Here is a 25,212-nt window from a genome sequence, read left to right on the forward strand (position 1 = left end):
ACTGAGCTGCCCAGACACCCCAGCTAGAGGTGCTATATTAATACTAGGCAAAGATTTCAAAGCAAAGAAAACCACCAGAGATGAAGAGGGTATTACAATTTCAATAAAAGTATCAATTCACCAAGAAGACACAATCTTAAAAATCCTAAATGTGTATTCAGCTAACAACAGAGCCTTATATAAATAAATAAATGGAAAGACATAATATGTTTATAGATTAGAAGACTCATGGTAAAGATGCCAATTTCCCCCTGATTTATAGACTTAATGCAGTACTAATCAAAAATCCCAGCAGGATTTTTTCTTTTTTGTAGATAGAGATTAGCTGATGCTACGATTTATGTGGAAGAGTGAGTAATTAGACTAGCTAAGACAGTTTTGGAAAAGAATAAAGTTGGAGGATCATACTGCCTGATTTTAAGATTTATGAAGCTATAGTAAGCTTTATTAGTAAAGTACATTAAAACTGTGGTGTTGGAGAAGGGATGAGTGTATAAATCAAAGGAACAGAATGGAGAATCCAGAAATAGAGTCACAAAATATGACCATTTGATTTCTGACAAAGGAAATTTAATGGAGAAAGCTACCACTCACCAAACTAGAGCTGGGGACACTGTGGTGAACAAATCAAAGACTAAGTGCAAACAGGGGCAGATCATAAACTAATGCCAAGCCTCTCAGGCTTCTCTTGAAGAACCCTAGAACTAGCAACAACTAGCCTATATTTCCACATGGCAACAATCAGCTAAAGCTGAGTGCTGGCAACTCCTTTAACAGGACCTACATGTCCCAGTGTGTCACAGCACCCTTCTGTTTTTGATACCAAGACTTCATTAGATGCCATATATTAACCCACTTGCATGATAGTTCTGTTGTTTCTCTCAGATCTCCTTCTGTATATCTGTGTCTCTATGAAAAGATGGAGAAATAAAAATAGGAAAGACTATGGGTACTGAGAGGACATTTTCTTCACAGAAGGACAATATATTCTCTCTTTTTTTTTTTAAAAGATTTTATTTATTTATTTGACAGAGAGAGAGATCACAAGTAGGCAGAGAGGCAGGCAGAGAGAGAGAGGAGGAAGCAGGCTCCCCGCCAAGGAGAGAGCCCGATGTGGGGCTCGATCCCAGGACCCTGGGATCATGACCTAAGCGGAAGGCAGAGGCTTTAACCCTCTGAGCCACCCAGGCGCCCCTATTCTCGTGTTTTGATTATGTATTTGTATCTCCTTAGCTTCACTTAGTGTAAGTGTTGTTTGACTGCTATACTGGTAGGAAAAATTAAGCAAAAATGATATAGTCAGAGCTATAGAGCCAACTGTCTAAGAAGCTGGGTCGGGTGTGGTACCTGGGCATCTCAGTCTACAAGGTCCCAGGAAGTCTCCCTTAGGGGAGCAAAAGCCAAGGAGAAGCTGTTTGCGCAACACCAGTATCTCTAAGAACTTCTCAGCATATATCCCAGATAACACACAGCGCCCACTGCATACTTCAGTGTGACTTTCTCATTTATAGTCCCCTCTACCAGACTGTTAACTGTTTAAGAGCAGAAATTAGTATTTTATGCTTATTTGGATTTCTCTAGTTTAGTACAGCATTGACATGTTTTATGTATCCAGTAACTCTAAAATTATTATTATTTCAGAGAGGGAGAGAAGAGGGAGAGAGAGAATCCCAAAGATGTTCCACACCCAATGCAGAGCCTGACTTGGGGCTTGATCACACAACCCTAATACCATGACCTGAGCCAAAACCAAGAGTTGGACACCTAACCAACTGAGCCACCCAGGTGCCCCAACTCTAAAATTATTTTAAAAGTAACATATTAAACTATTTTCCTTCCTTAAGAACCATTACATATAAACTAACATCTTTTTTGTTAATTTTTGTTAATTTGTTAATTTTGACCAACTTCCCCTAATCTTTTTTCTCTTCTCTTCCTCCATGTAACTGTCATCCTCAAACCCAATAAAACACCTTGTAGTATGCATATATATCCATGAACAATATGGTATTTAGTTCAGTTTATATGTCAAATAAACATTTATATCACTTTGTGACTTGCTCTGTTTTGGATCCCACTAGAGATCTGTCCCAGTTGACACATTTACAGGTAGAGCTCAGTCCTTAATTTTGCCTCATTTATAGTACCTTCATTGTACTCTAACAGGTTTCCTTCCTTCCCTCCCTCTCTTTTGGATAATCTTCCAGTATACCATGTTTTATTTATTTACTCACCACTGATGGACATTTAGCTTGTCTTTGATATTTCACTATTGTAATTATTCACTAGTAACAGTATCCATATTGAAATTCCACATGTTAACACAGGACCAAACTCTGAATAGTTAGGATACAGGAATGCACACATATACAACACAAAAGTCTGACAAAATAGTTTCATCACCAAGAAATGTAACTTGAAAGGACCAAATGAATTGCAAAAAATGCCTGATTGCTTCTAGAAACAAGCTGTAGAGCAAGGTTAGGTTATCCTAGCTACCAGTTTCAACACACAGCACCCTCTGCATACTTCTCCCCAAATGGGGAGAAGGGATCAGTAGCTGGTCAGACTCGGCAAAACTGGAATGGGTGGGTGCAAATGGGATATTAACTCCAATGCATAGTGATGCGATGCAATGTTCTCATTCAAGATAAAGACTCATTCTAATCTAGTGGGTCGCACCAATGAGGAAGATTTTTGCTCCTGAGGAACCTGGTTGTTTAATACTGGTAAAATGTGTCAGAATATAACCTTTACATTTATGATCCTCAGAGAGACCTCAAATAGAAAAGAGATCATCCTCTATTACTTCATGTTAATTTTGGGAAAATTTAAAAATCAAACAGTAAAAATAAATAAATAAACAAATTAATTAATTAAAAAATCAAACAGTAATTGATGCTTTGGGTTTAATCCAAGGTTAGGTCTAAAACGCTGTAATACAGCAACTCTTTTTGATAAAAAAATACGCAAAAAGAGCAAAGGAGCAGTAGACATTTTCAAAGTGTTTGACAATAATATAAATCATTCTTTATTTTTTTTTCCAAGATTTTATTTACTTATTTGATAAAGGGAGAGAGTGCACAAGAAGGGGGAGTAGCAGGCAGAGGGAGAGGGAGAAGCAGGCTTGATCTCAGGACCCTGAGATCATGACCTGAGCCAAAGGCAGACACTTAACCGACTGAGCCACCCAGACACCCCTAAATCATTATTTTATTATTATTCAAATAATTTTACAAATCAACTCTCTTTGAAGAGACAAGCAATGAAGTTGTCCCACAATTAGATTACATAAGACAGATATAATGTACAGCTTTCCAAGTCCTTGTTTTACAAACCAATTCAAAAACTTGGAAAGGAAGGGAAAGGGCCCTAAAATTAAAAATTCTGAAATACTGTAGTCAGAGATGACCTAAGGAGTAAAATGAAAAAGAATTCTTACAGGCGATGTGCCTGAAGGTGTACAGCAGGATACACACACACTTTGTATTCATGTTACAAAGCGTGGTAGCATAATGAACACTTGGGAACCAACCATGCAACTACATCACTAGATAATCCCAAGGAATCATATCTCCCCTTACATTCTTCTCTATTGTATCCTCTTGCCTCACCTCCCCAAACTCCCACCCTCATGAAGTAATCACTGCCTCTTTTGTGCCATTTATATGAAGGGATTACTAGGAATATTTTCAAGAACGATATTAGTGCAAATTCATCTTGAGTAGAAAAACTTATTTATACCTACCTCCTCATATCAGGGATAGCACAGAACATTCCTACTGCTATGAAATCTTACGACACCACCATCTCTATTAAAAATCGCCTCACAATTAATTAATCTTCTCTCTTAAAGTCATCTCATAATTGATTTTTATGTGACCTCACCCTCAAATATTCTATTAAGCAGATCAAGATAAGCTTAACTTCTGTTAACTTCTGAAAATAAAGATCAAGCATACCACATTAAGCATACCACAGCATATTATTTCTATTAGATAACAGCTTGAGAAAAGATTAAAATACTTATAGGTAACTTACCTCATGTAAATTCAGTTCTTTTACTTTCTCTTTTAATATAACCTGCAAGACAAAAAAATATGTTATACCCATTTAAATCTGTAATTTAAAAAATTTCTCATTTTACTCAAACATATTTTTCTTTTGTATATGTAGCTCATTTCTCCTGTACAATATTGGAGAAAACCACTTTTACTGAGACAGAACATTTTAGCCATATTTTTTTTAGCAAAATTTTTTTGACTTGAGCAGCAATGCAATGTTCTCCTGAAAAGCAATTTTAAAATCCCCTTGAGTATAGATTAAATTTCAGGGAAGGCATAAATACATGCTCATCTGGACCAAGTGCTAACTTAGGAGGAAAATAAATGAAGTTGACTCTCATGAGTCACTAAAACACAGTATTAACTGGTGGAACTGATTATTAATTTATAAAAGATTAAAAAATAAAGTCAAGCTTAATTTCCAAGTTTTGCTTATTTTTATACATCATTATCCTCAGAAAATTTTAGCTCGACCCAAAGTCATGTAATTAAACTTAAAATTCACCCAGGTGCTATCCCTAACCTGATTTTGTGGTGATTGGATACCAGTTAAAAAAAAATGACAAGTGGCAAGAGGGCAGCAGATCACTATTTAAAAAGAAAATTTCCAGGGGTTCCTGACTGGCTGCTGGTAGAGCATGTGACTCTTGATCTTGGGGTTGTGAATTCAAGCCCCACATTGGGTGTAGTGACTACTTAAAAAAATAATATCCTTAAAAATAAAAAAATAAAATAGAAAATTTTGGAGAATAAACAGATTATTAGGATTATATGCTATCTTAAAGTGAAAAAATAGGCAAGTGAAATCTGGGGGGAAATCTCCCAGTTTTGAGTACCTTACATTCTTGAACCAAAAATCATTTTCAGGGAAAATCACATTTTCAGAAATCACAACCTAAAGCTACCATCCAGCTATGTGGGGATATACTAAATTTCTAAATCAGTATATTTTAAAGACCACTTTAATGTCTCTCTTGTTACTCTATTAATTCTATCAGTCAATTTCACTTGTTAAATGACCATTAAGGCCAATTTTACTTTCTAGTTAGCTTACATACAAATATCCTACAGGTTGTAAAGTTTATGATAATATTAAAAAAATTTTATAATAATATTGAGATAAAAGGATTCATTAATTTAGAAAAGTAGAACATTCAACTCTGAATCTCACATGAGACCTATGGGGAAGAGCACTGGGTTACCTATGAACATCAGTGTGGACATTCTAAGGAACTCGACAAGGAGCTCAGATCTTCTAGAGTCATAAACAAAAGATGGGCAAAGAGATACATAATCCTAAAATGGTGACATGGTCCTGCAGCATCAGTGTTAGCAAGGTTAAAGACCCAAGCAAACTAAAGCTTACCCTACCACTCTACACAAAAAAACAAAAAACAAAAACAAAACAAAGCAAAACAAAAACAAAAAATCCTAAAACCAGAAAGCAAAAAAACTAAGGACAATAAAAATAATTTCACACTTTGGACCAAAAGAAAATTAAGGAAGACCTAGGCCTACTGTTTGGTGTCAATGGTAGAATGTTAACAGATGACACATGGAAGAAAAAACAAATTTTACTTGGCCATTAAGAAAAGCTAAGTTTATTCCCTCAAAGAACAAATCAGTAAAGGAATGAAAGTACAAAGGGTAGGGATTAACAGCAATGACGCAAATATTTAGACTTCTGGTTGTGTGACATGAGAAGGAGGAGGAGATGAGATCACTATAATGCAACTGTTCACCTCTGAGGAACTGATATGTCTGCTAATGGAAGAGGTAAAAAATTCATTTAATGGAATCTCTTAATTCCACTAGATTAACAGTGACTTCAAGGATTATGAACCATAGCATTTCCCTTTAGCAGTGTTGGCTAAAGTTCCTGTTATATTACTACATCATCTGAACTTTAAATAATATGAAAGAAATTACTTAAAGTGAAGTTGATTTATTTTTGTACTGCAATCTGGAAGTGAAATGTTAAAATGAACAGAAGTAAATCCAGTCCCAGCTAAACTATGAGTGGAAATAGAAATTCTTATTTTTTGGTACCAAAAAAAAAAAAAAAAATCAAGGCCAATCTGAAGTAAATTTCTTACCTGTTTGTAGGCATAAAATTCTTTGTGTGCTTGATGTCTTAGCCTAAAAGACAGAAATGAGCAATACGATGTTAAGGTTTTTAATAGAACAATTTGATAAAGATCTTTTTTTAAAAAAAAAATTTATTTATTTGACAGATCACAAGTAGGCAGAGAGGCAGGCAGAGAGAGAGGAAGGGAAGCAGGCTCCCCACCGAGCAGAGAGCCCAATGCGGGGCGCGATCCCAGGACCCTGGGATCATGACCTGAGCCGAAGGCAGAAGCCCTAATCCACTGAGCCACCCAGGTGCCCCCAATTTGATAAAGATCTTAAACAGATTTTTTATATTAATTCAAATAATTTATGGTTTAAAATCCCAAATCTTTGTCCTGAAAAACACGCAAATGACATATCTGTTACCATGTTATGAGAAAGTAGCCAAAGAACCATAAAATGTTGTTATCCAAATGTTAAATTCAAGTGAAATTTCATTAAAACAAATCTTAGCACAATAAACATTTTAATGAAGAAGGCTCGATTCTATTTATATTGGTAACAGTCCACTTGTTCTAATAATATTTAAGGTATCACTTCTTCTTTGCTGATTTGGATGCATTTAATTTCTTTTTGTTGTCTGATTGCTGAGGCTGGGACTTCTAGTACTATGTTGAATAGCAGTGGTGATAATGGACATCCCTGCCGTGTTCCTGACTTTAGCAGAAAAGCTCTCAGTTTTTCTCCATTGAGAATGATATTTGCAGTGGGTTTTTCATAGATGGCTTTGATGATATTGAGGTATGTACCCTCTATCCCTACACTGTAAAGAGTTTTGATCAGGAAAGGATGCTGTACTTTGTCAAATGCTTTTCTAGCATCTATTGAGAGTATCATATGGTTCTTGTTCTTTCTTTTATTAATGTGTTGTGTTACATTGATTGATTTGTGGATGTTGAACCAACCTTGCAGCCCTGGAATTAATCCCACTTGGTTGTAGTGAATAATCCTTTTAATGTACAGTTGGATCCTATTGGTATTTTGGTGAGAATTTTTGCATCTGTGTTCAAACAAGGATATTGGCCTGTAATTCTCCTTTTTGATGGGATATTTGCCTGGTTTTGGGATCAAGGTAATGCTGGCTTCATAAAATGAGTTTGGAAGTTTTCCTTCCATTTCTATTTTTGAGAACAGTTTCAGGAGAATAGGAATTAATTCTTCTTTAAATGTTTGGTAGAATTCCCCTGGGAAGCTGTCTGGCCCTGGGCTCTTGTTTGTTGGGAGATTTTTGATGACTGCTTCAATCTCCTTACTGGTTATAGGTCTGTTCAGGTTTTCTATTTTTTCCTGGTTCAGTTGTGGTAGTTTATATGTCTCTAGGAATGCATCCATTTCTTCCAGATTGTCAAATTTGCTGGTGTAAAGTTGCTCATAATATGTTCTTATAATTGTATTTCTTTGGTATTGATTGTGATCTCTCCTCTTTCCTTCATGATTTTATTAATTTGGGTCCTTTCTCTTTTCTTTTTGGTAATCTGGCCAGGGCTTTATCAATCTTATTAATTCTTTCAAAGAATCAGCTCCTAGTTTTGTTGATTTGTTCTATTGTGGTTTTTTTTGGGGGGGTTCTATTTCATTGATTTCTGCTCTGATCTTTATGATTTCTCTTCTCCTGCTGGGTTTAGGCTTTCTTTGTTGTTCTTTCTCCAGCTCCTTTAGGTGTAAGGTTAGGTTGTGTACTTGAGACCTTTCTTGTTTCTTGAGAAAGGCTTGTATCACCATATATTTCCTCTCAGGGCTGCCTTTGCTGTGTCCCACAGATTTTGAACCATTGTGTTTTCATTATCATTTGTTTCCATTATTTTTTTTCAATTCTTCTTTAATTTCCTGGTTGACCCATTCATTCTTTAGAAGGATGTTCTTTAGTCTCCATGTATTTGGGTTCTTTCCAAATTTCCTCTTGTGACTGAGTTCTAGCTTCAGAGCATTGTGGTGTGAAAATATGCAGGGAATGATCCCAATCTTTTGATACTGGTTGAGACCTGATTTATGACCCAGGATGTGATCTATTCTGGAGAATGTTCCATGTGCACTAGAGAAGAATGTGTATTCTGTTGCTTTAGGATGGAATGTTCTGAATATATCTGTGACGTCCATCTGGTCCAGTGTGTCATTTAAGGCCTTTATTTCCTTGTTGATCTTTTGCTTAGATGATCTGTCCATTTCAGTGAGGGGACTGTTAACGTCCCCTACTATTATTGTATTATTGTCGGTGTGTTTCTTTGATTTTGTTATTAATTGGTTTATATAGTTGGCTGCTCCCATGTTAGGGGCATAGATATTTAAAATTGTTAGATCTTCTTGTTGGACAAACCCTTTGAGTATGATATAGTGTGCTTCCTCATCTCTTATTATAGTCTTTGGCTTAAAATCTAATTGATCTGATATAAGGATTGCCACACCAGCTTTCTTTTGATGTCCATTAACATGCTAAATTGTTTTCCACCCCCTCATGTTAAATCTGGAGGTGTCTTTGGGTCTAAAATGAGTTTCCTGTAGACAGCATATTGATGGGTTTTGTTTTTCTTTATCCATTCTGATACCCTGTGTCTTTTGATTGGGGCATTTAGCCCATTAACATTCAGGGTAACTATTGAGAGATATGAATTTAGTGTCATTGTATTGCCTGTAAGGTGACTATTACTGTATATTGTCTCTGTTCCTTTCTGGTCTACTACTTTTAGGCTCTTTGCTTAGAGGAACCCTTTCAATATTTCCTGTAGAGCTGGTTTGGTGTTTACAAATTCTTTTAGTTTTTGTTTGTCCTGGAAGCTTTTTATCTCTCCTTCTATTTTCAATGATAGCCTAGCTGGATATAGTATTCTTGGCTTCATGTTTTTCTTGTTTAGTGCTCTGAATATATCATGCCAGTTCTTTCTGGCCTGCCAGGTCTCTGTGGATAAGTCTGCTGCCAATCTAATATTTTTGCCATTGTATATTACAGACTTCTTGTCCTGAGCTGCTTTCAGCATTTTCTCTTTGTCACTAAGACTTGTAAATTTTACTATTAGATGACGGGGTGTGGACCTATTCTTACTGATTTTAAGAGGGGTTCTCTGCGCCTCCTGGATTTTGATGCTTGTTCCCTTTGCCATATTAGGGAAATTCTCTACAATAATTCTCCGTAATATACCTTGTGCTCCCCTCTTTCTTCTTCTGGAATCCCAATTATCCTAATGTTGTTTCGTCTTATGGTATCACTTATCTCTCGAATTCTCCCCTCGTGGTCCAGTAGTTATTTGTCTCTCTTTTGCTCAGCTTCTTTATTCTCTGTCATTTGGTCTTCTAAATCACTAATTCTCTCTTCTGCCTCATTTATCCTAGCAGTAAGAGCCTCCATTTTTTGATTGCACCTCATTAATAGATTTTTTTATTTCAACTTGGTTAGATTTTAGTTCTTTTATTTCTCTAGAAAGGGCTTTTATTTCTCCAGACAGCATTTCTCTAATATCTCCCATGCCTTTTTCGAGCCCAGCTAGCACCTTGAGAATCATCATTCTGAACTCTAGATCTGACATATTACCAATGTCCATTTTGATTAGGTCCCTAGCCTTCAGTAATGCCTCTTGTTCTTTTTTTCTGTGGTGAGTTTTTCCCGCCTTGTCATTTTATCCAGATAAGAATATATGAAGGAGAGAATAAAATACTAAAAGGGTGGCAAAGACCCCAGGAAAATGTGCTTTAACCAAATCAGCAGATTCCCCAAATAATGGGGGGAAGAAAGGGGGTAAAAAGAAGTTCAGAAAAAAAATAAAAAAAAAACATATATATAAAAGAAAATAAATATTTAGACTGACGAATAGAACAGAGTCACCCACTTAATTTTGGGAGTATTTTGGTCTCCTAGAAGAAACTACATCCCAAAATTTTAAGAATGAAACACACACACACACACACACACACAAGGGTAAACATGATGAAGGGATGAAATATGACTATAAAGATGAAAAATTAAAAAAAATTTTTTCTAAAAAAGCTGTTGATAAGATAAGTTGGTTAGGAGAATAAAGAAAAAGAAAGTGGAGAGAATTTGCTCAGGCTGGAGACTAGAACAAAGCCCTGTGCTAGATTTAGGGTATATTTTGATCTATTAGGAGAAGTTGTATCCCAAACTTTTTTAGAAGAAAAACCCTATGTGTATACAAAAAATAAAGTTAGATACAATGAAGGATAAAATATGACTATAATAATGAAGATTCAAAAAGATTTTTTTAAAACGAAAGGTATTGTTAAGATAAACTAGTTAAAAAACATTAAGAGAGGGGTGCCTGGGTGGCTCAGTCGTCGGGTGTCTGACTTCGGCTCAGGACATGGTCCCAGGGTTCTGGGATCAAGCCCCGCATTGGGCTCCCTGCTCAGAGGGAGGCCTGCTTCTCCCTCTCCCACTCCCCCTGCTTGTAGTCCCTCTCTCACTGTCTCTTTCTCTCTCTGTGTCAAATAAATAAATAAAATCTTTTAAAAAAATTAAGAAAGGAAAGAGTAAAAGTTAAAAAAAATTTTAGCATAAGAAGAAAATAAAATAAAATAAACTTCATTAACTTTGCAAGACTAAAGAATCATGGGGAGAAAGCCATGAATTCCATGCTTCGCTTTCTCCTCCTCTGGAATTCCACTGTTCTCCTTAGTAAGTGAACTTGATCTTGGCTGGATTTCTTGCTGATCTTCTGGGGGAGGGGCTTGTTGTAGTAATTCTCAAGTGTCTTTGCCCGAGGCAGAATTGCACAGCCCTTACCAGGGCCCAGGCTAAATAAGACACTTGGGTTCGCTTTCGGGAGCTTTTGTTCCCTGAGCGCTTTCCACAGAGTTCTGGAGGATGGGAATGAAAAATGGTGGCCTCCTAATCTCAGGCCTGGAGGAGCTGAGAGCTAGGGGCCACACTCCTCAGTGTTTCCTCGGAGAAAAGTGCTCAATCACACATGTCTCCCTGGCCTCCGGCCATGCTCTGAGCTCACCCAGCCTGTGACCAAGTGTCTCTGTCTCTGGCACACAGCTCCGCCTGGAGTCTCCAAACCCAGCAGATCTCTGCACTCCTCCAGGGGGGGTCTCCCTGGATCTTATGGGGTTGCCTGCTCAAAGAGCAGTGGCCTGACTTTGCCACGGATCACAGTTTAAGGTAACACCTAGTTGAGAGCTCACTCCTCAGCTCTGTCTCTGTAGCTGGCTTCCCTGCTCTAATACCTGTGAGCTCTGTGACACTCAGACACCCCCGATCCTTCTGTGACCCCGCAGGACCTGAGACCATGCTGTCCCTGTGTGGGCTTCACCCTGGCTTAGCCTCTGGAGCAACTTTTAAAAGTAGAGCAGACTTTTAAAAGTTCTGATTTTGTGCTCTGTTGCTCCGCCACTTGCTGGGAGCCAGCCCCTCCCCCCGCAGTCTATCTTCCCATAGCTTTGGAGTCACTTCTCTGCAGGTCCTACCTTTCAGAAAGTGGGCGATTTTCTGTTTCTAGAATTGCTGCTCTTCTTCTCTTTGATCTCCTGTTGGATTTGTAGGTGTTCAGAATGGTTTGATAAACTATCTAGTTGATCTCCTGCTACCTGATGTCATCTCAGTCTGCTACTCCTCTGCCATCTTGACTCCTCCCCATCCCAATCCCATCTTGTTTCATTTTTTCCTTCCCTATCCCCCAAAGTCCCCACATTGCCTCTCAAATTCCTCATATCAGGGAGATCATATGATAATTGTCTTTCTCTGACTGACTTATTTCGCTCAGCATAATACCCTCTAGTTCCATCCACGTCATTGCAAATGGCAAGATTTCATTTCTTTTGATGGCTGCATAGTATTCCATTGTATATACATATCACATCTTCTTTATCCATTCATCTTTTGATGGACATCTAGGTTCTTTCCATAGTTTGGCTATTGTGGACATTGCTGCTATAAACATTCCAGTGCACATGCCCCTTCAGATCACTACATTTGTATCTTTAGGGTAAATACCCAGTAGTGCAATTGCTGGGTCATAGGGTGCTCTATTTTCAACTTTCTGAGGAACCTCCATGCTGTTTTCCAGAGTGGCTGCACCAGCTTGCATTCCCCACCACTGTTGATGAATACTGAGGTTACTTCCAGTTTGGGGCTATTGTAAATAAAGCTACTACATAAATTCATCTTTTAGTGGACATATAGATTCAATTCTGTTAAGTATACACTGAGGAGTAGATCTGCTAGTCAAAATGCTTGTACCAATTGCTATTCCTAGATATAATGCACTAGAGCTCTTGCTCTTTCACATCTTTGCCACTACTTGGTAGGATCAGTTAAAAAAATTTTAGTCAATCTGGTAGGTATTCAGTGGTATCTCATTTCAGCTTTAATTTGCATTTCCCAATTGATGTTCAGAACCTTTTTAAAAGCTTATTGTCCATTTGGATAACTTCCTTTATAAAATGCCTGTTTGAGTCTTTAAAAAATGAGCTACCTTTTTCTTATTGATTTGTAGGAGTTATTTATATATTTGAGCTGCAACTCCTCTTTTGGGCCTACGTACTGCAATTATCTCCTACTCTATGGCTTGTGTTTTCATTCTTTTGATGGTATCTTTCGATGAACAGAAGCTTTTAATTTAAGTCCAAGTATAAACTCTTCCCAATAATGTCAGTTCTTTTTGCATCCAGATAAAGAAATCCTTGCCTACCCCCAGACCAGGAAGATATTCTCTTGTGTGTATGTGCAAACAATTTGTTATTTTACCTGTCACGTTTAGGTATCCATCCAAAATTACTTATGATCCATCTGAAATTAGTCTTTATATATGATGTGATGTAGGGGTCAAGATTCTTTTTAACCACATGCAGATTTTCAATTGATTCATTTGATTCATTCATATATTGATTCATTTATTTATATATATAGGGTTATTATTTAAGAGACCCTATTTTTCCTATTGCATAGCAGTGGCATATCTGTCCTAAGTCAGATCCAATATGTAGGTCTGTTTCTAGAGTTCTATCTATTCCATTAGTCTGTTTGCCTATTCCTGTATACTGGGTTGAAAGTGTCAAAAATTCATGTCTGCTAGAACCTCAGAACACAATTCTATTTGGAAATAGAGTCTTTGTTGATTATTTAATTAAAATGAGGTCACATTAAATCCAATACGACTGGTGTAGAAGAAGAGCAGAGGACATACAGAGACACAGGTAAGAAGGCCAGGTGAAGAGAGAAACAGACTGAAATCATGCAGGTATAAGCCAAAGAACATCAAAGATTTCTGGTAACTACCAGGAACAAGGTAAGAGGCCAGGAAGGATTCTCCCCTAGAGCTTTCAGAGGGAGCATGGACCTGATGACATCTTGATTTCAAACTTCTAACCTCCAGAACTGTGAGATTAGAGTTCTGTTATTTTTAAGCCACTTGGGTTTGTGGTACTTTGTTATAGCAGTCCTGGGAAATGATGCATCTGGTGTCATTACATTAGTTTTTGTTTTGTTTTGTTTTTAAAGATTTTATTTATTTGTCAGAGACAGTGAGCACAGGAGGGGGAGTGGCAGGCAGAGAGGGAGAAGCAGGCTCCTCGCTCAGCGAGGAGCCGGACGTGGGACTCAATCCCAGGACTCTGGGATCACCACATGAGCCAAAGGCAGACATGTTGTGACTGAGCCACCCAGGTATCCCCATATTAGTTTTGGTTTTTTTTTTCCTTTTAGCTTCTATTCTGAAATAATTTCAGACTTATAGAAAAGCTTCAAAAAATAGAGTTCACATATACTTTCCTCCCAGATTTTCCAATGTTCACAACTTACACAATCATTGTACAATAATCAAAACCAGGAAATTAACATTGATATTATTACTATTATTTTATTACTATATTATTTATATTATTTATTTATTACTATTATATTATCATATATTAAACAGACTTCATTTCAATTTCAAACTTTTTTAAAAAAAGATTTTATTTATTTATTTGACAGAGATCACAAGTAGGCAGAGAAGCAGGCAGAGAGAGAGGAGGAAGCAGGCTCCCTGCTGAGCAGACAGCCCGATGCGGGGCTCGATCCCAGGACCCTGGGATCATGACCTGAGCCAAAGGCAGAGGCTTTAACCCACTGAGCCACCCAGGCACCCCGTTTTTCAAACTTTTTTTTTCATTAACGTCCTTTTCCTGTTCTTTTATCCAATCTAAGATCCTACCTTGCATCTATTTAGGTCTCCTTAGCCTCCTCCAATCCCTGACAATTCTTTAGTTTTCCCTTGACTTTCAACATTTTGACACATTAGCCATGATCATTTGGTTATGGTGGTGTCTACTGGGTCTCTCCACTGTAAAAGTTACTATTTCCCTTGGGGAGCCTGGGTGGCTCAGTGGGTTAAGCCTCTACCTTAGGCTCAGGTCATGATCTCAGGGTCCTGGGATCGAGCCCTGCATAGGGCTCTCTGCTCAGCTGGCAGCTTGCTTCCCTCTCTCTCTCTGCCTGCTTACTTGTGATCTCTGTCTGTCAAATAAGTAAATAAAATCTTAAAAAGAAAAAAGTTACTATTTCCCTCTTTGTGACTGATCAATCAATATCTTGCAGGAGATATGTTGAAACTATGCAAATACCGTATTTTTTTCCCTCAAACTTTTGACTACTGATTTTAGCACCCATCTTGCTTGCAACAGTTACTGTAGTGGCTGCATGGTGATAGTTTTGTAGTTTTCTAATTCCTTGTATATTAACTGGAACTCTTCTGTATGGAAGAGATGTCCCATCTTCCTTATTTATTTATATCTGTAGTAACTTGTGGATATTTATTTTAGTCTATGGGTTATAATTCAGTAAAATCATTATTTATTTTGTTGCTCAAACTGATTTGGGTTTGGCCTTTAGGAGCTCCACCAGGTTGACTCGTGTTCTTTCAGCTTGCCCTTACCCTTTTCCATGCATGTCCTTGCTTACTCGTATGAAAAGATGTTCCAAGCTCATCTTGTATTTCCTATGCCCCAGTTGTAGAATTAACCACTTCTTCGAAAGAGTCTTGGTTCCTTTTATTAAAGAATAGTATTTAGAAACCAAATTCTGGGTGCTAGATGAATAGCACCTTGTTTTAAATACTGGGGCTTTGAAACAAGTTTCAGGTCTGATAGTGTTAAGTCCTCAAGCTCTGCTTTTAACTACTGTCTTGGCTATTCTTGATCCTCTGCACTTCCATATAAATTTTATGAGGTAGTCAGTTTCCACAAAAAATCTGCTGGGATTTTAACTGAGGTTGTACATAGAATTTATAGATCAACTGTGGGAATAACTGACATCTTGCAAGTCTAAGTTTCCAAACTATGAACATAATATATTCCTCTGTTACATCTTCTTTCTTTCTACACGTTTCTAGCTAGGGCACTTGTAATTTTCTATATTTTTGATTACAACATCCTAGTACTTGTGAGGTGGATCTCATAGTGGTTTTAATTTTCACTTCCTTTATGATCAATGATCATAAAGATGAGATCCAGATGTTCTATTTGAACATCTTTCCATGTATTTCTTGGCCATTCACATATCCTTTTTGGGGAAATGGCTATTTATTTCAGTTTTTTGTCTATTTTAAAATTCAGTTGTCTTTCGTCATTGTTAGAATTTTTAAAAAATATACTCTGGTAATTAAATCCTTATCAGATATATGACTTGGAGGGATGCCTGGGTGGCTTAGTTGGTTAAGTGTTTGCCTTCAGCTCAGGTCATGATCCTGGGGTCCTGGGATCGAGCCCTACATCAGGCTCCCTGCTCAGTGGGATGCCTGCTTCTCCCTTTCCTGCTCTCCCTGTTTTGTGATCTCTGTCAAATAAATAAATAAAATCTTTAAAAAATGATATATGAACTGGAAATATTTCTCTCCCATTCTGCAGATTATCTTTTTACTTTTTTTTTTTTAAATAAAAGATTTATTTATTAGAGAGAGAGAGAAAGAATGTGTGCAAGTGAGGGCAAAGGGAGAAGAAGAGAATCTTCAGCAGACTCCATGCATGGATTCTGAAATGGGGCTCAATCTGATGACCCCAAGATCATGACCTGAGCCAAAATTAAGAGTCAGACACTTAACTAACTGAACCACACAGGCTCCTCCTTTATTTTTACTTTCTTGATAATGTTCTCTGATGCACAAATGTTTTTAATATTTGTGAGTCTTATCTATTCTTTCTTTTGTTGCTTGTGCTTTTGATGTCAAATCTAAGAAATCATTGCCAATCTGAGGTCATCAAGACTTACCTATTTTCTTCTAAGAATTTTTTTCCTTGAAGATTTTATTTATTTATTTAAGAGAGAGTGAGAACAAGTGTGAGCACAAACGGGGGACGGGGGCGGGCAAAAGGAGAGGGAGAAGCAGGTTCCCCTTTGAGCAGGGAGCTGGCTGGGCGGCTTGATTGCAGGACCCTGAGATCAGGACCTGAGCTGAAGGCAGACACTTAACCTAATGAGACACCCAGGTACCCCACTTCTGAGTTTTATAGTTCTAGCTCTATTATTTAGGTTGTTGATCTATTTTTTAATTTTTATATAGGGTATATTCAGTTTCATTATTTTGCATGTATTACTCAGTTGTCCCATCATTTGCTAAAGAGACAATTTTTTCCCCCATTGAATGGTCTCAACACCCATGACAAAAGTTAATTTGTCATAGGTGTTTGGGTTTATTTTTGTGCTCTTAATTCCACTTCATTTTTTTTTAACGTCTATTCTTATGCCAGTACCACAATGTTTTGATCACTATAATACTGCAGTTAAGTTTTGAAATTAAAAAGTCTGAGTCTTCCTCTTTTGTTTTCCTTTTTCAACACTGTTTTGGCTATTCAGGGCCCCCTGCAGTTCTAGATCAGTTAAGGGTCAGTTTTTCATATAAAAGGCTATTGGAATTTTGATAGGGAGTGCAATGAATCTGTAGGTAGCTTTGAGAAGTACTGCCTACTTAATAATATTGTCTTCTAATCCATAAACATGCAGAATGCCTTTCCATTTATTTAAGTCTTCTTTAATTTCTTTCAGCAGTGTTCTGTAGTTTTCAAAGTACAAGTCTTCTACCTCCTTGGTTAATTTTACTCCTAGGAAGTTTATTCTTTTGGATGCTATTGTAAATGGATTGTTTATTTTCTTTTCAGATCATTCCTTGCTGATGTACAGAAACACAACCAATTTTTATGTATTGATTTTGTACCCTGAAACTTTGCTTAATATGTTAAGTCTAGAGTTTTGTTTGTGTGTGTATTCTATGGGATTGCCAATACTATACAGAATCATGTCATCTGCAACAAGATAGTTTTGCTTCTTTCCAATTGGATGCCTTCTATTTCCCCTTCTTGCCTAACTACTCTGGCCAGAACTGCTAGTATAATGCTAAACAGCGGTGGTGAAAACAGGTACCTTTGTCTTGTTCCTGATCTTAGGGGGAAAGTTTTCAGTCTTTCACCATTGGGTCTGATGTTAATTGTGGGTTTTCTTGAATGCCATTTCTTGTGTCGGTTTTCATGCACTACATTTTTTTCTAGGAAAATATCCAATTCAACTAAAATTTCAAATTTATTGGCATAAAGTTGTTCACAATATACATTTTGATCTTATAGTATTTGTAGGATTTATAGTACTGTCCTCTTTTTCATTTTTTTAAAAAAGATTTTATTTTTAAGTAATCTCTGCACTCAATAAGGGGACTGAACTCAGGACTCTGAGATCCAGAGTCACACGCTCTACTGACTGAGCTAGCCAGGGGCCCCACATTTCTGATATTAGTAATTTATGTTTTCTCTCCTTTTTTTCCAGATCAATTCTTTCTGGAGATTCATTAATTTTGTTACTCTTTCCAAAGAATCAGCTTTTGGCTTCAATGATTTTATTATACATTTGTTTTCTATTTCATTGATTTCTGTGCCTGGGTTTTTAATTTTCTTCTTCTACTTTCTTTTGGATTTAATCAGCTTTTTTTTTTTTTAAGCTCTATTAAAGGAAAACATATAACTGGTTTTCAGCCTGTCTGTAAAATATATTTTTAAAACTATAAATTTCTCTTTCTTAGGTCTAATTTATTACTCACGTAGTTCAAATCATCTTTATCCTTACTGCTTCTTTTTGTCTGCTTGTTTTACAAGAAAAGTGTTCAGTACATTTTCATGTAAAGAATAAAATGAATTCCATTAGAGTTCATTAAAATGAGGCTGGATCTGCATATTTGTTTGACTCTCTTAGTTGGATCTACATATTTTTCCAAAGCATCACTATATCCAACCACAGCATAAACCAATTTGTGCTCACCTTTTTCTTTAATCCATGGTTCATAATTCATCCCTTCTAGGAAATCCTCCTTAAATTAACTTCACCTTTCTGATCATTCCTTTACTCTAAGTTCCATTAATTACCTAATATTTTACATTAAACTGTTTTATTTTGCATTTGCTACACATTTAACAGTTACCTTTTTGCTATTCCTTCCAGGAAACACACTAGTAATATAGATTGTGACTTACTTGGTGAAAGGAGGTGAGAATGGGGAATAATACTTTTATTTCCTTTTTCTTATATAATTTGTTATCCATTATTTAAAAGAAAAGCAAAATAGGTACTGTCTTCATTAAAAAATTCCAGGTTCAAATGCAAATCTTTTAAGAGTGATTATGAAATTCTAAAATTGTTATTTTGAAATGAAGCCTAATAAACACAACTGATTATTGTTTAAGATTAAGAGCACATGTTCTGGGGTCAGATACAAATGGGTTTGAGTCTCAGCTCTAACCAACTTTTATCTGTGTGACTGTAAGATAATTATTTAACTTCTGTAAAATAAAGATAATAAAATTACCTAGTTCAACTGCAATGCACAGCACAGGGGCTGAAAGACAGTAAGTGCTGAATAAATACTGATTCCTAAAGAAGTATCTAAGAGGGTGTGATTAACAATGCTGAATAGTAGGGCACCTAGGTGGTTCAGTTGGTCAAGCAACTGCCTTTGGCCCAGGTCATGATCCTGGAGTCTCAGGATCAAGTCCCGCATCAGGCTCCCAGCTCTACAGGGAGTCTGCTTCTCCCTCTAACCTTTTCCTCTTTCATGCTCTCTCTCACTGTTTCTCTCTCAAATAAATCAATAAAATCTTAAAAAAAAAAAAAAAAGCTGAATAGTGCTGGAGAAAATTATAAAACTGTATGGCTGATGGCCACAATAAATCTGTGGTCTCCATTCTCAGTTTAGACTCTCCACTTGTTTTCTAATTCTACCTATTCATTCTCAGTATGCTAAGCTTCCATACAGCGGTCATTCAAATTCTTGCCACTCTCTTCAAGCTTTATCCTACCACTGCCTTCCACATCATTTTCAACTACTTTAAAGTGAAAGAAAGAGATTATCAGATATGCAAGCTCTCTGGTTCCACATACTTACAAGTCCCTGACTAAACATGACTTGACTTTGTACTTTTCAACTTTAAGATGGTGCTAAAGTCCTACAAGAGAGTATCTTGTATCTTGTAAAGTCCTACAAGAGAGTATCAGACAGCATATTGCTAGCCTGGAAAAAGATCAAAATCCAAAGTAAGGTTTGGATTTTGATCTTTTTCCAGGCTAGCAATATGCTGTCTGATACTCTTTTGTGATGCTGGGCAATGGTAGCAGCTGCAGCTCCCAAGTCAGCCACACAATCATGAGGGTAAACAAGTTGTACACTTATAATGATTCTGTACCAATACAACCCTTTCAGTTTTTCCCTTTCAGTAGTCAATAAATTACACAAGATATTCAACACTTTATTATAAAATAGGCTTTGTGTTAGATGATTTTGCCTAACTGTAATCTAACCTAAGTGTTCTGAGCCTGTAAAGGTTAAGCTAGGCTAAGCTATGATGTGCAGCAGGTTAGGTGTATTAAATGCATTTCTGACTTAAGATATTCTCAATTTACCATGGGTTTGTTGAGACATAATCCCATTACAAGTTGAGGAAGATCTATACATGTGTATCATTTTCCACAGTTACTTTCATCTCTGTCTTAAGAAGTATCTCCTGCGGGGCGCCTGGGTGGCTCAGTGGGTTAAAGCCTCTGCCTTCGGCTCAGGTCATGATCTCAGGGTCCTGGGATCGAGCCCCGCATCGGGCTCTCTGCTCAGTGGGGAGCCTGCTTCTCCCTCTCTCTCTCTGCCTGCCTCTCTGCCTACTTGTGATCTGTCTCTGTCAAATAAATAAATAAAATATTAAAAAAAAAAAAAGAAGTATCTACTGTTTAGAACAAATGCCACTTGAACTTTTATGTGGGTCTCTTCTCACCTCCATGGTTCCTTCTTTCTTAAAAACCCTCCACATCTAGCTCATTCTCCTTAATATTATTTATATTATATATATTTACAAATATGCTCAAATCTCTTAAACAAACACCAAAATAGTCCCTTGATTCTACAGCAAACCACACCCCTACCCTACCCCACCCCAACCTAATGTTTTCTCAGCCAAGATTCTTCAGAGAGAAGGTCATATTTCTTGTATCCATTTTCACCTGCTGGTTAGCCTTTGCCCAATTACAGCTCACCTTTCATCACCCCTGTATCCACACTACTGAAACTTTCCTAAGTAAAATTATAGATGCAAACCTAATTATCAAATGTAATGAGAACTTTTCAATTCTTTTACTGGACATCCATGAAAGCAGCTGACACAACTGACTCAATCCACTGAAACCCTACTTGTGGGGTACTGGTCTCGTGATTTTCTGCCTATCTTCTGCTATCCCCTCTAAGTGTCTTCTATGGGCTCCTCTTAAATATCAATATTTTCCTAGGATTTGGTCCTGTACCTATTTTATTTCACTATACACATTCTCTCTAGGGGACACTCCTGGCCTTAGCCTCTACCTATTACTACATGACCCCCTATTTTGAGACCAGACTTCTTATAAGCTTTAGACCTATTTATCCAATTGTGTACTAAACAGTTTGACTATTACACCGGAAACTCAGTCCTCCCATGTCTAAAACGGAATCTATTATACTTCCACCCCAAACTTGCCTATCCATTTTCTGTCTCTAGACTGTTATCTATCTGGCTGCCAACCAGAAGTCCAGGAAAAATTCTGAGCTGCCCATCATTAATGTCGGGTCACCAAATTCTGTTCCTTTTCACCTGCCAAATATCACTTACAACCATCCATCACAAACATCCATAACAACCTCTCTAGCTCTACTATCATTATCTTGGCTCAATACCTTATAATTTCTATTAGATAACTCACAATCTCCCCTGTAATTTCAGTTTTCAACTTTATCAAAATTATATATGCACAAGTTTCAAAGTCATACATAGTTCTACAAGGTTAGTAATAAAAAAATCAGCCCTCTGCCCTCTCCCTTTTAGCTTACTATTTTGATGTTTCTTTCCATGTCTTTAAATACCTTTCTTATGTTGCTACTTCTTGATTTTTTACTTTTATGCATATCTAATGACTTCCTACTAGGGGCACCATTCTTTCATTTACCCAACAAACATTTATTAAATGCCAGTATTCTGCCAGGCACTGCTATGAGTGTTTGGGATACAGTAAGCAAAACAGACAAATATCTATCTGGGCAGAGATAAATAACAGAATATTATATTATTCATTATAAAGTAGTATCATGCTAGCAAGGTAAGATGTCCTCTTTTTGTGTTCCAGTAGTGATCTATTCCTATGCTATCATAGGCAGCAGATTCTATACTACAGTACTGTATAAGACTATGGTTGTACTCTTGTGTTCCTCCTAAGGTTCTGATGAGTCTGGTGTGACTAGAGGGATCTCTGCGTGAGAACAGAAGAGCCTTCTGGAAAGGTGCTAGAGACCGTAAGTTATGTTCAAAAATGGGCTTGGATCATTTTAAAGGAGCCGAATCCATGAATTTCCAGATTAACTGCAAAGGACTTGTTAAATCCAAATTTAACATATGAAAGGTTAAAAGTAACAAACTGGGATCATCAGGAAAAGGTCCTTATATCATGATTTAATTTTCAAAATGGTACCACTGATTTGGAAATGAAATTTAGAAATGTTTGAACTTGACTGGCTTCTTTGATTAGACAAGGTAATTTTTAGAGTCACAGATGCCCACTTGCTTTGTTAGCTGAATAATAAAGCGTACAGAAAGGATAAAAAGAAGTGTAATGATAATGTAAAAACAACTGCTATCTTTTCCCTTTCTCTTTACCTATTTGCCTGATTATTAAAAAGAATACAATGAGGTATAGGGCGCCTGGGTGGCTCAGTGGGTTAAAGCCTCTGCCTTCAGCTCAGGTCATGATCTCGGGGTCCTGGGATCGAGCCCCACATCGGGCTCTCTGCTCAGTGGGGAGCCTTCTTTCCCCTCCCTCTCTGCCTGCCTCTCTGCCTACTTGTGATCTCTGTCAAATAAATAAATAAAATCTTAAAAAAAAAAAAAAGGAATACAACGAGGTAACATGGTGTTTCACAACTGATTTCTCAAAAAATTTACACAGAATCACAATTGGTATATTAGTGTTTTTCTTAAAACAAGGTTAAAGGCTTAATTAATTCTTTGACATAGTAATAAAAATTATACTATGAGCTAGTTTACAATACTTTAGAATATTTTACATATATAAAACCCCTTCTTTAATAAACCTTTAAAGATATTTTGTTATGTTTTATTATTATCTTCTTTTAAAATATAATTTGGTTTCAAATATTAAGTTAACAAACTTCTTAGTTAAAAACCACTATCTGTAGGGGAATTACCAAAAAATTTAGTAGGTCTGAGAAAAGGAATAACAACAACAAAAAATCAGCAGTCTTCTGCCATCTTCCCCAGAGATAATTATTTTAAAGTTACGAAGACCTGGGGCGCCTGGGTGGCTCAGTGGGTTGAGCCGCTGCCTTCGGCTCAGGTCATGATCCCAGCGTCCTGGGATCGAGCTCCGCGTCACGCTCTCTGCTCAGCAGGGAGCCTGCTTCACCCACTCTCTCTCTGCCTGCCTCTCTGCCTACTTGTGATCTGTCTGTCAAATAAATAAATAAAATCTTTAAAAAAAAAATAAAGTTATGAAGACCTATTTTTGCTATGGCTAATTCCTTAATTAAAAAAATAAGCTGAATATTTACATAACATTTATCAAATTATTATTATTTTTAAAGATTTTATTTATTTATTTGAGAGAGAGAGAGAGAGAGAGAGCGTATGCATGAGAGCACATGAGTGGGATGAGGGGCAGAGGGAGAAGCAGACTCCCGATGAGCAGGGAGCCTGATGTGGGACTTGATCCACTCAGATCATGACCTGAGTGGAAGGCAGATGCCTAAGGGACTGAGCCACCCAGGGGCCCCTATCAAACTATTATTAAAGAAATGTTAGAAAGAAGGCATTTCTGGAAATAGATTTTTAAAAAAGCTTTTCCTAATGCTATAATTACATGAGCTAAAGTGTTCATTACTCTGATAAAGACCTAAAAATCATTAGCAACCAGCATATCTATGAGATAAGAAGTGACTATATTTTGTGAGAGCTTCAGAAAAGAGCTTCATAAAAAATTCACTTTTTATGAAGAATATAAATTCACTTGTCAGAATATTGGAAATACACACTAAAATCGTTTGAATTTTACTATCAGTGAGTGATCACTGGTAGAAACAATTAATTATTGCTGAAAGATATCTGTTGATGGTATTTACCTTGACCATAATCACATACTATGCAAATACTAAAAATTGTTAGAGAAGTATAGTTGTTTAGTAAAACCCAGTTTTTCTACTCTTACTTATAACACTCTTTGAACAATACAGTTTACGAATTTTTGTAGTCTAAGATTTGGCTTTGAAAATTAGATCCTATCTAAAAACTTAAAAGAAGATGTTTCATTAAATAATTATAAGTAAGTGAACTAACTGTGAATCTTTACTGGCCAAATCCATTACTCCTTTTCAAGTGAGGTGTCACTTGTCTGTATATGTGCTGTAGAGCTTGTGGAGTATTTAGTGGCTTTTCTTTTTTTCTTTAAGTTGTTATTTATTTGTGAGAAAGAAGGAGAGGCATGAGAAGTAGGAGGTGGGGCAGGATAGTAGACTCCCTGCTGAGCAGGCAGCCCAATACAGGACCCATGGGATCCCAGGACCCTGGGATCAAATCAAAGGCAGACGCAACCGACTGAGCCACCCAGGTGCCCTGAATATTTAGTGTTTTATGTTGATAATCAATCACCTGAACACCTGACCAAAGGAGCTTGAAATCTTAAGAGACCACAAGAACCTGTTTAAAGGCTCAGATCTTGTCTTGGACAATGTTTTCTGATCCCTAATAACTTAAGCTGACAATGATGTAATACCCTCCTTGAAAAAATACCCTGAAATCTGTGAATGTAGATTAAATCTTGGGAACAGAAAATGACATAAGTGTACCTAGACCAGGTACTAATATGTTAGAAAAATAAATGACAATTTTCTTCTCTAGAGTAAAACATTTCATCAGCAGGAAGGACTGAAGACTTTATAAAGGTGTTTACTGATTAGTAACTAACTCACAGAAGGTTAAAATGTTAAGCAACCTTAATTTTAGAAACTTTGCTAATTATTGGGGTGCTTGGCTGGCTCAGTCAGAGGAGTGTGCAGCTCTTGATCTGGGTTCGTGAGTTTGAGCCCCACAATGGGTGTAGAGATTGCTTAAAAAAATAAACTTAAAAAAAAAAAAGGAAAATTTGCTCATTATCACACTTAAATTTTTAACATAAGGACAAAGAACTGATTTATAATTGATTGTTTAACATATTCTGAAGTAACATAGAATGAAAATGGATTACCTAATCAAGTAGCAACAGAAGAGTAAACTGAGGATGAAGACAAATATAGCAGTGCCAAAAACCACAATATATATGTTGAGAGGCAGATTCTGGAATCCAATATTAGGCATCCTGAAGTTGTAATGTGGGAAATCCGAGCTCATGGATGAACTGTGGGGGTAGAAAAGAATGGAAAAAAATTAGGGTATAAGACTAAGAATCAAGATAGCATTATCTTTGTATGTATAAAAGGCAATGATATTACTAAGACTTGATACCATCTGAAACAAATATGATAAAGAGTTAATA

At 36.8% G+C, this 25,212-nt stretch overlaps 1 protein-coding gene across 1 annotated transcript in view; it reads right to left on the reverse strand.

Moving 5' to 3' along the window:
* Positions 1-25,212, reverse strand: part of RNF24 (ring finger protein 24) — a 102,409-nt gene that overhangs the window by 12,132 nt on the left and 65,065 nt on the right. Inside the window, exons 2-4 of the mRNA XM_080814069.1 lie at positions 24,925-25,074; positions 6,161-6,203; positions 4,042-4,083 (exon numbers count right to left, since the gene is read on the reverse strand). Of these exons, the coding sequence (XP_080670195.1) occupies positions 4,042-4,083; positions 6,161-6,203; positions 24,925-25,067 (228 nt within the window). The 5' untranslated portion in view covers positions 25,068-25,074. The remainder of the gene's footprint in view (positions 1-4,041; positions 4,084-6,160; positions 6,204-24,924; positions 25,075-25,212) is intronic.

Source organism: Martes martes (genome assembly GCF_963455335.1).
Source record: "Martes martes genome assembly, chromosome: 9".
Classification (NCBI taxonomy): domain Eukaryota; kingdom Metazoa; phylum Chordata; class Mammalia; order Carnivora; family Mustelidae; genus Martes; species Martes martes.